Below are 13,903 nucleotides of genomic sequence, written 5' to 3'. Positions count from 1 at the left end.
CTGGGATAGCCCACGACAAGACTAAAATTCTAGATCTGCCTGTGTATTCTGAAACATGCACAACACGGAGGCCAACCTACACCAGGTTATGAAACATTCTCTTGTCTGCCAAAATTGTGCTGTCCTAGAAATGCTAAAGAAAGATAGAGATGAAACCACCTTGCAGAAATATGAAGCAGCAGCAAAAAGTGGGTAAAGATGTCTTAATTTAAGCATCACTTTTTAGTTATTTTACAGCGCATCCTTCAAGATGCATAGTCTGGTATTATCCATATTACACTTTTCTGTCACTGTCATTTACAACATTCACAATGGTTGTGGTGGGGGGTGCGATGGAGAGAAAGATATTCCCCGAACTAATCAGATTGGGTAAAAGGACACTTATCCCCTTAGCTGAACAGGAAATAAAGCCTTGTCCCCTAAAACATCATGAGCCGAGTTATTAATTATAAATGAATAACTAATGCCCTGCTGCATTGCTACAACCTAACACAGCTGACTGTGGATCTGTGCTGCAAAACTGAACAAAGTCAAGTCTAGGAATACCTTCAGTTGAGAGTCGATTAATGTGGAAGACATTCCACAGGGGAAAAAAGTAGAAAAGCCAGAGGTATAGAAATAGCAAAACTGCCCTAAAGGAAAAACTGTAAGAAACAAGAGAGAATTTTCCCAGTAAAACTGCAAACTAGGCCACTATCTAGAAAATAGGCATTCAACTGTTTTTATGTCTCTTCTTTTATCACCTGCTTCCTGAGACTTGGACATTTTTGCATCAAGAGAAGCAAGAAGGTCAAGAGCAAGGGACTTCACGCCTAGAATATGACGTTTCATCACAGTCAGAGTTTTCTTTCCAACATAGCAGAGCTTCCTGTTTAGAGTTCTTTGCACAGGTTTGACCACCTTTAAGGAGTAAGAATGCAAGACCAAGGGCTGGGCTACGAAGGAGAGGTGTGGAGCCAGTGGCCTGTCTCCAAATCCAAACCCCTATGACTAACTGTTGAACTTTGGCCTCTCTGCAGCATCCCTCGTAGGGTTTCTGGGAGTTTTACAGAAGAGGATACATATACAATGCTTAATAAGTACAGGGCCATGCCGTCAGCACCCCCTCAAAGTTAGCTATTATGATCAATGCCATCATCTACACAATCATGTTGGCTTTCTTTGACTACGGCCTTCTGCAGCTGATTAAAACTGCACTGTGCACAGTATCTTTGTAGTTGTGAAAACTACAACTTTCTGCTTAAAGTGCTGACTACTAATACCAGACCCTAAGCAGAAAAAGAAAAGTCAACCTTTTTCAAGGCTCTATTGAAAGCTACCCAGCACTGATTCACAGTTCTGGCCTCTCCCTCTTCACAAACAAAGGCTTAAGGGAGTCCTTGACTGGTACAACAGCTATCAATTTCCAGGTAAATACCTGTCTTATCGGAGTGATAACCTAGAGGAAAGAAGACACCACGTTCTGTATGGCTTGTAAATGTCCAACTGCAGCCTTATTTCTGAGACTGTGTCATGGTGCACTTGACATTGTTAAATTTCTTTTCATTTCATTCTATAGATGAGGATCTGCCCATATCGATAAACAAACACATACTTTATTTTTTTCTTTTCATTCTCTTTTCCATTATAGGTTACTATAAGATATTGAATAAAGTTCCCTGTGCTATACAGTATAAACTTGTTGTTTATCCAGTTTTGTGAGGACTTTCCTTGTATTTCCGATGGAAGAGATATCCTGCCAAAGCTCAGTGGGTACTCTGTGCGAATGGTTCTGTATGTGGATGCAGTTTTTGATGTATTAGTGGGAGAGAGTGAGCTACGTGTCCTTCTACACCAACATCTTGGCAATCTCCTCCAAACACATACTTTAAAGTGGCACTTTTTTACCACAGCACATTAATGCTACAAGGTGCCTTCTGCATGGGCACACAGCTGTCAGAACCAGGAGTGGGCTGGCATAAATGCCAGGAAGGACAGGAGGGGCAGACGACACTCCACCCACACGCTACTCTCAGCTCCCGTCACCATGGGACCCCACCATATCTAACAAGACTGATCTATCTTTTTTAGGGGGTAGGGTAGGGAAATTTGATGATTACTGTCTTATACAAGCGAGCACTCAAGCTGGCAGAAATAAAGCAAAACTTTCTTCTACTGAAAAGGCAATTCAGAAATCCCAGTGTGACCACTTGCATGGTAAAACGAGATAGATGGAGAGAAATTAAGAACCTCAGGAAAAATTTATCTGGAAGGAAGACATCAACTTTTTCTTTAGCGTTTATTGCTTACTATACAGTTCTAATTATAAAGATAAAACTGTAATTCCACTATTATGTTAAGGTTCCACAGAAGCCACAACACATCTTTGATTAGGACACACATGTGCCTTGGTAAAAGTCTCCCTTAAAAAAAGGATCTGGTCTCTTTAAAAATTAGAACCATGTTTTCAGAAACTAGAAGCCTAAACAGATTGGACAGTGAACACTAAGAGCTCAAAGGACAGAGGGTTAAGGAAGGAAAAGACTGTCTGATTAATAACAACAGTGGCCGACATTTACAGAGCGCTTTCCATGCACCAGGCACTCCCGTGCCCAGCACCGCAGAGTCAGTAACTCAGTCTTTCCAATGAATCCACAAGCCAACCACAATCCTCCTTTCCACAGGAGGAAACTGAGGTTCAATAGCTCACCGAAGGCCACACAATTAATAATGGGAAAGCAGTGATCCAACCTCAGGCAGTCACACCTGGAAGCCACACAGTCACACCCACCACGCACCGCCCCACCAGTCACACAGAGACACTCCAGGCGCCATGAGATCTTCTGATGCCCTGCCTTCTCTGCTCTTCCCTGAATCATGCCAGTGAGAAGTTCTGCACTCCTTGTAGCTTTTCTGACATTAGATTTAGCTCTTACTGGCAAGTCTGAAGGTTGCTCTTTACTGAGTTATCGCTTCACAGCAATTTAAATGTGTTCATATATTTGGCAACAGCGGGTTTCCCAAGTGGCAATCGCTGAACACTTGTGATTTACCAGCCCTGGGGATGGTGAGAATCAGAGCACTTTATTCCAAGTAAAATGTAAACGACATTAAAAGTTATTCAAGGGTTCACCTGCGAATTACTTAAATGCAATTCAGCAGTTCCCTACTAGTCTCTATACATCTATCACCCAACACTAAGTTAGAGTTAGAATAACTTACGACTCTGAATGGTCCCACCTCTCACTAATATGGAAAACAAAACAAGTTAAATGTTACCTCTCTACTGCCTCGTGAGCCAGAATTCAGCTAACCACCTTTAGTAAGCCTCTACCTGAATATCAAATAAACAAAACTACGTCTTATAGGTTATGTCTCTCTAAGCCTCAGGAAAATTAAGTATCAAAAACCATTAATTTTTCACACCTTCATTTGCTAAGTGTTTAAATAGGTCTCGCCTGATATAATACTGTAATAATAACATCAAGCATTTGTCTACGTAGCACTTACTAAGTGCCAAGGAACAAAATCTCTACCAGGTAGGAGGGATTATCATTATTAAGCCCACTTTATGGATGGAGAAGCTGAGGCATCAGAGGCTAAGGAACTTGCCCAAGATTACACAGCTGAAAAGGAACAGACCAGGACTGGGGCATGAACTATCTAATTCCAGAGCCTGCACTGTGCAGTTTCTACAGCATTACACAGAAAACAGGTGACTTAGAGAAAACAGGCACTATTATTTACTTAGCTATTTAACGTGAGACAGTTCAAAGCCTCGAGTTCCAAATTAAGAAAAATTAAAATCCTGATTATTACTATTAATTTCCTCTTTTTTCTCTTTCGAGGCAAAAATGTGTCCAAAAGCATTTCATTTTCTGTCTCCCACGGGCTCCCTCAGGTCTGCCTTTACATCCTCCAAAAAGCCTCCGTGAGGCTCCAGTGCTGCAGTTTCTGTGCTGAAAGGGGCAGATGTCACAGCCCTCTTTCCTAAGCCTTGTCGGAGTGCGGACAGGGCCACAGGGGAGGAGAGATAAGCTCTCTGAGGGGGTCAGGGGGTCAACTTCTGGTCAACACTAAGGAGGGGCCCTGGAGTCGACGCTGCCCAGGGAGATATGTGCAGGGAGGAGGCAGCAACTTCAGTGGCAAATCAAAATAAAACAAAACAAGAACACTCAGGTCCCCCGTGTTGTCTCAATTCTGGGAATACTGACAAATATGTTTCAGTCTCTTCTAACCACAGAACAAGACTGTGGAAGAATCACTTACAACACTGTAGTTGATGACAGCAAAGTATGTTTTCAGGTCGCTCCAAAACACCCAGATTACGTCCATAAATGCTCTGGGGCTATTCTCCGCAACAAAGAACAAACAGGACAAATGACATCTTAAATGTCCAGCATGTTCACTCCTCATGGCTCAATGAACGTGGGAGAGTAAAATTAGTCCATGGAACTTATCAGTCATCAACGTCAATAAACAGCAAGGCACAGATAAGTATCTAAGTTCTCGTCTGTGAAAGGCGAAGGAGGGGGCAGACACATATATATGTTGTATAAGCACATATATGCATAGAATAATCCTGAAAGGATACAGAGGACACAGATTGTCACGGTCCCCTCTTGGGAAGGTGCTGGGAGATGAGATGTGTGTGGTGGGGGAGAAGGGGTGTGGATATGGTGAAGACTCACTTTTTTTTTAAAGACCTGTTTCACCCTGCAGCCTTTCATGCCATTTGAATATTGCATTGTGTGCATGTCTTATTTTCCAATTTTTAAACAAGGGTTCAAGGTCAAACATTTGTAATATCCAGTACCTTGGAGAGAGTGAAGGGATGGAACGAGTGGAAAGCACAAGTCCAGGCTCTGGAATAAACCATCTGCATGACCCTGAACAACAGACATAACGTCCCAGGGCCTCCTCACTCTAGAACGAGGAGACCAGGGGCCCTGGGGAGAAAACCTAGTACAAGAACGAGAACAGAAGCTCCATGAAAACATGGCCCTAGTCTGTCCGTTTTCCACACTGCTGTGTCCCCAAGGCCCGGCACGAAGTAGGGGCCCATTAGATACTTTTAAAAGCTGTAATTGTACTTGAATTGACCTGATCTAGGCATCACATCCTCGGAGATCTCAAAGTCTATGATCCCGGGACTGATCCAGGCACAGCTCTAACATCGAAAAGACAGCATCCAATGGTCCCCTTCAGAGACCAGAGGAGGCCATGCCTGGGGAATGTAGAAAATATTGAAATAATCACTGCTGTGAGTTACAGGGCTAAACTAAATGAGGACTTTATTCTTTGCTGGCGTAAACAAAGCTCCCTTGAATTTCAAAACCACTGAGCATGTCAGCTCTAAAGTACTGATTTCTTCCCATCCAAGCCCTCGCCCCACCTGGCCCAGGGATCTGGGGAAAACTCACCCCTGAGCCTGGTTCTTCATCTGTCAAGTGAAGGGAGGATCACCCATAGCACATCAGGTTGCATTTAAACGTCCATCCCTCGCTCAGCTCTTTCCTCATCCGCCTGGATCTACAACCTGTGCTTCGTGTGGCCAGTGAACGATTGAAGACAGCAGTTAACCTCCCTCCAATTCCATATTTAAGATGGACTCAGTGGGACTGGGCTTCCACATAAGAACAACACAAGCATCAGGCAAAGGACCGCTTTTACTCTTTAGAAATGTGTTTAGCATCTGAAAATCAAGCCAGGTGGTCCTCTCCATGCCTACGTGAGGCGCAGTTTCCATTTATAAAGGCCAGTGAACCCTATTAAGGGGTTTCCATCAAATCCGGGATTGTTTGCTCTTTAAAAGAAAAAAAATATGTGTTTTGCCCTGAAAAAAAATTAGCTATGGAGAAAAAAAATAACTCATGGTACTTGAAGTTTCTCACCGTCTTCTCCTTCCCTGGAGAATTATCAAAAGAAGAACCACACGGAGGACCGCAGATAAAGTCCCCATGGGGACCACCAGTGCACTGCCTGTCACCAGAGATAAAAAGCAAAGAGGAGAAAAGCTTGACTTTCCTCGGGAAATGAAGGCTCCGAAGGTCAGGAAAGCTGACCTTGTGACCGGCCACGGTCCCGAGGCGGGAGGGAGCACGGCCCATGAAACAGTCTCAGCAGAAAGGACGCTTTCATCCCAGGGCAGAGCCCCAGCGGAGCAGCAGCGGGGTTACGTGCAGAAATCTCAGTCCACACCACCTCTTAGCATAGCCCCTCCTCTGATCTCTACAATGAAAAGAACTTAAGTCGCAAAACTTTCCAATTGCCTTGTTACTAATTCTGGTTCCACCTCCAGTGGGAGGGGCATGGCTATTTCTAAGGCCCTCTTAACACAAACGAGAAAATGGCCCAAATTCCTAAGGGACTTGCCAAATATCTATTTCTGAGACGTCCAGAGAGTCCAAAGCTCTAATGTTCTTAAGATGTAAAATGGGAGTCACAGTATCTAAAACTGATGCTTGAGAAATGGGCTAATAAATAACCAGGACCCCTGTGAATGGGGTGAAAGTTATTGATAATAGTGAATACTTAGTTAATAGTAACTCTGCCAAGGCATGATTTCAGAGATACACGTACACATTTATGTCATTGACGTCCAACGCCCCCATTTTAAAGACAAAGAACTTGTGGCTTGGAGGGGTTAACTTGCCGAAAGCATAAGTAGTTAGTGATACAGTTAAAATTAAATATAAGCAGTTTAAAACTCAGCTTGTAATCACTACGCTAAATGACTGAAATAAGAATTAATAGCTTCAATAATAAAACAATTTAAAATAAAGAACAGATACTACTAGATGAAAAATAGATAGACAATGGGTCCTACTGTATAGCACAGAGAACTATATTCAATATCTTGTAATAGTCTATAATGAAAAAGAATATGAAAAGGAATATATATGTGTGTATCTGAATCACCATGTGTGCACCAGAAACTAACACATTGTAAATCAAATACTTCAATTAAAAATTAAAAAAGGAAACTCAAACCTCAAAAAAAAGTGAAATAAAGAGACATCTAATATAATGAATTTTTGTTTTGATAAAAAATAGTGTTATGTAAACTTTAATACCATAAACTAGGAAAAGTAGACACTTCAGAAACACACGCTATAGAACGCTTACGACAGCATCGTTTTTAAAAAGCTAAAGAACAGTGATAATGAAGACAAGGCAGTGGCATTTGGAGGCTGAAAGCAATTTGATTTATTTAACTTTGAAGAACAAAAGCTTATTCTTCTAAGAAGAAATCAAAACACATTTTCTGTGGAAAAAAGAAACCATTTTAACAGCATTGCCAAAATAAATCAGGCAGAGGGCAAGTTAGATCCAACTACAAAAAAGAACTCAGGCCAAGGAAACGGGGAAAAAAGAATAAAGGGGGGAAGAAATGCCAAACAGCAGATTTTGTTTTTTAAAAAGAGAAGGAGGGAGAGAGAGAGAGAGATCCTAAGCTTAGTTTGTAGTATCAAATGTTTATTTTTTTTTAAAAAAAGAAGGAAACCTAACCAGTGAGTAGACATGTATTTGCACTTGAACAGTTGAATCAGTTCTACATTAAAAGAAGGCATTCCAGTAAAAAAGCATGGCCAAAAATCCAAATACGACTCTAAAAACTGTATTAGCTAGTAGAACAGAGACTTAACCCTCCTGTCTCGCTGTGTGAGCTACATTCCAGTGCACATTTTCCAATTCAGCCCAGAACCAGAGACCTGGTCCCAGACGGGAAAATTTCAGGATTTCTCTAGTTAGAAAATCATATTAAATAGCCCAAACATACTCTGGGCATGAGAAATATTAAGAACTCAAGCAAGAAAAATTTTAAGGAATACATAAATGTTTTTAAGTGTCAGTGAATATGCCCTTCCCTCCTTTCTCAGAGTCCCTTCCCTGCTGGGGTCACCAGACATCATCACTCCACAGGTCCCAGCCCAGCAGGCTCGCTCACCCAACGGGACCTGCCTTCCCCGGACCCAGCGGAGCGGTGAAGTCTGGGACTTCAGAAGCCGGGCTGCCTGATTTGGACTCTAAATGCCACCACATTCTTGCTGGAGACTCTACACAAGTAGCTTCATCTCTCTGTGCTTAAACTGGCCCCTAACTGTGAGGACTAAATCCGTCACTGCGTGAAATATGCCTTCCAAAGCGTGCCAGGTACAGGGCAGATGCTCAATACACAGCATGTATCATAATTAAACTACTCCGTGGGCATTTGTGATACTATTCTCTTTCCTTTTGAGTCAGTTTGAAATTTCCCATAATAAATTTTTTTTTAACTTCAACATTAATTACAATTAATTACAATTGAAGGCTCAGAAAACACATCCCCTTTCTAGGGTCACTCGTGTGCTCACTGCTTTGGATGGCATAACACTACTGAGAGTCAAGCACAGGCCAGACATTGGCCTCCCATCAGTGAATTTAATACACTATTTCACATTCAAGGAAACCAGGCGCGAGGGCAGTTAAGGACAATTTCCAAGTGGTGAAGCTCGGATGTGTGGCCAGGTCTCCTCATCAAATCCGATGCTCTTTTATAAACATTGACTGTGTGCTTTGCAGAGAATATCAAGTTGTAAACCAGCTAGATGTGGTTATTAGGATTTCAGATGACTGGGTCAAATACAGATCCAGACAGAATTTGGACTGAGAAAACTAGTTGAACAACCCGAATTCTTTTAACCTTCCCAGGTCGTGAGTGCCTCTCTCCGGGGCGCAGCAGCCAAAACCAGCCAAGGCATATCAGCCAGGCTGTGATTGGGCTGAGCCTGACAGAGGGTCACCTCGCGCTCCCTGCCTGAGGGCCAGCCTTGTCTTCTCCAACACGGCCTGCTCCATCTCTCAGCACGCTGCCAGGCTGACGCCTCACGCACAACCCACGCTTTCCCCGCAGTGAAACTGGCTGAGCCTTCTCACCTTAGACTCGAATAGCCAGATACTTCTCTTCCCAGACCGACAAGTCCTCACGACTTCAATCAGAATATTTCTCTCATTGACCGAAGTCACCCCGGATTCCAACGCTAACGTCAAAGGTACCGTCTACTCTGTTCAATAAAACTTTCCATGATGACGGAAATGTTCTGTATCTGCGCCGCCCAATATGGCAGACGCTAGTCATCGGTGGCAAATGAACACTTGAACGTGACTAGTGCAACTGCAGAACTAAACTTTTCACTTTAGTTCATTTAAATTTAAGCAGCCAGAAGTGACCAGCGGCTACATTAGACCACGAGATTCTAGACCATTGGAGGAAATGTTCCCCACTCATGGGTCTAGGGCTGCACCTTCATGAGCATCCCAGGATGGCAGAGACTGCAGATAGTTCTGTAGTCAGAGGCTGTAAGTTCAGATCAGCTCCTCTTTCCAGTTACGTGACCCTGAACATGTAACTTACCCTCTCCATGCATTGGTTTCCTCATCTATAAAGCTGGGATAATGGTATTCACCCCATTAGGAGATGTTTATAATGGTGACATGGGAGACATATATCAGTACAACGCCCAGAAGACTAGAATACTGAACTGACATTAGTTGCTTTCATTATCTTCATCACCCTCTTCTTTTTCTGAATTTTTCTTGGTTCCCTTCCCAAGGCACCAGTAACTGGCTGAGAAGCCAAAGACCGACTTTTCGGTCTGGGCTCCTCAACTCAAGGGAAGGGACCAGATCTTCCCAAAGGCAAGGTGGCAAGAACCAGCACTGGAAGGCTGTCAGAGCCCCTACATGTACCAGAATCCAGGAGCGCACCTCTCCCAGATTACTGCTAGACCATCCTGGGCAGCTTAGCTGAGAAGATGCACTCCAAAGCCACTTCTCCCCACCCTCAGCCACACTGACTAAAAGTGAATTCATCAGTAGCACTGACTGAGCGTTTCCCACCTGCCAGGCCCTGGGCTTCCTTCCCGTGTTATTTCCTGATACCTCACTGCCATCCCTCTAGGCAGGCAGTGTCATTTCCACTCCCCGGTGAGTAAGCCAGGCACAGAAAGCCCCAGCACCTCGCCCAGGTCCCAGTGCAGCCAGTGGCGAACGGGGACTTGAACTTGGCAGTGGGATTCCAGGGCCCAGGTTCAGCCTTGCTAGTCCCCTGTTCCTTCTAGAACCCTACCTCCCCCTCCCTTTATAAGTACAACTCCTTCTGCCTTAATGTTCAGACTCTGATGGTTCCATTGGAGACTTTGGAGCTGGTCACTCCTGAGTCCTCACACTCATCCTTTTACATCAAATAAGAAACATGAAAGGAATGAATGTGACTCAAGCCAGAACAGAAAGAAAAGAGGAAGCTGAAAGCTTCAAATTATCATAACCTTTTTTTTTAAAGTAATATCTTCCAAAATTAAAACTACCAAACCAAGAGGCATTTACTTTCACTTTTAAATTGCTTCAAAATATTTGGTGGAAAGAGTAAAATTTCTATTGGGGGTATTTTAGAAGAGTGGCACATCAGAGAAAGCTGGTTTCCAACTCAATGAAAGGAAAAAAGCATTGCTTTCTTGTTCCAGCCTTTTTCAAATCACAGTTCACCTAGAAATGATGATAAGATTATATTTCATTCAGCTTGCATGATTTTTTAAAAGGAAATTTAATAAGCTGCCAAGATTCAAAAACTTGAGGTGATTTCACATGTAAAAAGTCTAGATTTTCACCTTTTTTTCCCCCGTAAGATCTAGCCTTCTGCTAAGTGACTTCTGCTTGTGGTAATGATGCAAACCTAGAGATGGATTCTGTGATTACTAGTTTGCCACAATCCCCACCACTCCACATTGCCTCGCAAGTAATCCTCTCTCCTCATGATCATGCAGGCCAACCCCCTGGGGGAACCTGTGTTGGTGGCCTCCTTACACTAAGCTCTGGACGGACAAGTGATCATGTTCAGGCCCCTACAGTCCTACCAGCTCCAAGGAAGCATCTCTCATTTCCCTGCCAAGTCACTCCCATGTTACCACAGACCCCAGGGAAGCTCTTGGCACCTCGCCCTCGCCAAGTGCCACACCACCCCTGATGTTACCATAGTTCCACTTACCTGCTATTCTGTGTCACTTTGCTCTTTCTTCACAGGTGTCACAGGCACCTCCCCATTGACACCCTCGGGCCCACTGACCGACATCAAACTTCTCCGCTCCTTCTGATTTGACTTGTGCTCCACTTTTGTAACTCTAAACCTGAGGGAAGAAGAGGAGATCTGATGAGTTTTGCTTTTCCACTAAACAAAAATTATGAATGAACCCAAAATCATCCAACTAGAGGATCCCACATGAACTCAGCCAAAAGTTAGGACAGCAATGAAAATCACCACGTTCAACAGGAGGGACATTCCCATGCAGCAAAGCCCCTGTCCCCCACTAGACCCCCCAGACGACATTCACTCAGCACGTCAGACTGCTGCATAGTTTACAGAGCACGGGAACACCGTTCAGAAACACGGCACTCAAGCATTAAACAGCCTCAGAGCTAACGAGGACCTGGGCTTAACATCAGCTGTTTGAACCACAGAAGGCTGGATAGAAGGCATGCTGGCCTGCAAATCAGATGTTCACTAGAGAACTGCCTTCCTCAGATCCCCCTGTCAGAGAGTCCTGCCTCCACCCACCCGGCCCCAACCACACATTTAACAGCATCAATCAGATCAGTGGTAGGTTTTTGTGTTTATTTGGGTTTTGTCTGTTTTTTTTTTTAAGCGATGGGTTAATTTTCAATAAGGATTAGGAAAAAGTTAAGGAATTTGAGACATTCCTTAAGGATTAAGAGAGAAGTAAAAAATGTACTCAATTGACTGCTTTTCTACTCCATCATATCAATTCCCGGAAGTCTTTCCTAACAGTTTCTCCGTGGTTCTTAATTTCCCTTAAATGATCTAAAACAAATTCTCCTTCTGTGTCACCCACCAGAAGGAGGAGGGAGACTCTGAGGGAGTGAAAGGATGTATCAGGGGAAAGTTGTCACCACAAATCTATTCGGTCAAACTGCAAGACTCTCTTTAAGCACACGCTGAAAAACAGCCTGTAATCATTCAACAGCCATAGTGTTTACCTCCGAGACAGAGAGTTGGATTGGGGGCATTTAAAAATGCCACGTTGAATCCGAGTTGAAAATTTCAGCAGATTTTTTAAAAAGCAAACAAAATACACTTTGTCCAAACAAGTTACAGGCCCTCACCCCACTCCACATTCATACGTTCCCGTGACTCTGCTCCTTAATAAAATAGTCTGGTCATGAGTTGTACAGCTTTGCTCGACATGGCAAACAGCCCTGCAGTCTTCTCCTTGTGCTTGTGCAACACATGATGAAACGCAACTGAATTCAAATCACATCAACACTAACAACAGCCAACATTTCGTGAGTGCGTAATAAGCACCAAAACTGACCTAAGAAGTTTACGTGAGTCACCTTATTCAGTCTTCACAGCAACCCGATGTGGTGAGTGTTACTGTCATCCCCTTTTTATAGAGGGGGAAACTGAGGCAGAGAGAAGTAACAGTTTGTAAGCAGTGGTGCCAGGACTCAAATGGAGATTCAGTGAGTCCGGCGACTCTTTCCAGAGTTCATCAGTAGAGAAGGAAGGATCATGTGTGCAACACTGACAACTGCTGCTCAGGGCTTCCCCAGCCAGGCCCCAGCACGCATACTCCTGACCATTACTCTCCACCTGTAGCATGAGCCAGGCAGCTCCTGCAAGAGGCTCAAAATTGAAGCAAAAATGCTCTGCCTATCGTCCTACTGATTCATCACTTGAACTGCAAGATCTCCACATCACATATGGTCACCAGTAAATGGTACTTTAGGACTGGGAAACCCAGGACACAGGGGAGGTGAACTACAGGAAAGCAGTCCCAGGAGTCCACGTGGCTCTTACAGGGCAGGGACTGGAGAGCAGCGACCAGCTCCCTCTCTCCCCTTCATCTCTCCTGGCCATTAAGTGTGGCCGAGGGATTGAGTTCCCGCCAGAGGAATGTGCACAAGAATGAATCTGCCACTTCAGGCCCATCTCATTAAAAATCTCTCATGACCAATCCTCTGCATACTTTCTCCTCCAGCAAACCTGGCAGAGCCGCAAGATCGAAAGGACCTGGGGCTCTGGACGACTGCTTGAAGATCCATCACTGATCTTTTGATTCCCACAAGCGAAATATAAACTTGTATTCTGTATAGAGTTGAGATTTGGGCTTTATCTATCAGAGCAAGTGTGATGGTTAATTTTATGTGTCAACATGACTGGGCTAAGGGCTGCCCAGAGAGCTGGTCGAACATTAGTTCTGAGTGAGTATGGGAGGGTGTTTCCAGAAGAGATTAGCATTTGAATCAACAGACTGAATAAAGATGATCACACTCACCAATGCAGGTGGGCATCAACCAATCCCTTGAGAGCCTGAATAGAACAAAAAGGCAGAAGACTGAATCCGCTCTTTTTGCTTGAGCTGAGACATTCTTCTTCTTTTGACATCAGATATGAGCATTCCTGGTTCCAGGGCCTTCAGACTGGGACCGGGACTTACACTATCAGCTCCCGTGGTTCTCAGTCCTTGGAACTTACACTGAATGACACCACCAGCTCTCCTGGGTCTCCAGCTCACAGACAGAAGATTGTGGGACTCTTTGTCCTCTATAATCGTGTGGGCCAATTCTTATGATAAATCTCCTCTTTTATGTGTGTATGTGTGTGTGTATATATACATCTTATTGATTCTGCCTCTTTGGAGAACCTCAATTCAGCAAGTAATTAATTTGTTACCTTAATTAATACATCTCACATTTGATCTTGCAATAGCCACCTCTTAGAATTCTTCTGCTATTAGAAAAATGCAGGACTCCGACCACAAAACATCAAAGAAGCCCAGAGACAGGACCTGAGCCAGGTTCAGGAGAACATACTCTACATTTAACAGGTGAGCGCAAATCCACACAGCACAGCAACCACGCCACA

The 13,903-nt window shown here is 43.8% G+C and overlaps 1 protein-coding gene across 2 annotated transcripts in view; it reads right to left on the bottom strand.

The window, feature by feature from the left end:
• Nucleotides 1-13,903, bottom strand: part of RELL1 (RELT like 1) — a 60,918-nt gene that overhangs the window by 2,807 nt on the left and 44,208 nt on the right. For both annotated transcript variants that reach the window (XM_010962693.3, XM_010962694.3), the window contains exon 6: nucleotides 11,006-11,144. In XM_010962693.3, the coding sequence (XP_010960995.1) occupies nucleotides 11,009-11,144 (136 nt within the window). In that variant the 3' untranslated portion in view covers nucleotides 11,006-11,008. The remainder of the gene's footprint in view (nucleotides 1-11,005; nucleotides 11,145-13,903) is intronic.

The sequence above is a fragment of the Camelus bactrianus genome, chromosome 2, assembly GCF_048773025.1.
Source record: "Camelus bactrianus isolate YW-2024 breed Bactrian camel chromosome 2, ASM4877302v1, whole genome shotgun sequence".
Lineage (NCBI taxonomy): Eukaryota > Metazoa > Chordata > Mammalia > Artiodactyla > Camelidae > Camelus > Camelus bactrianus.
The sequence above is the reverse complement of the archived record's forward strand: the minus strand, read 5'-3'. Positions and strand labels throughout refer to the sequence as shown.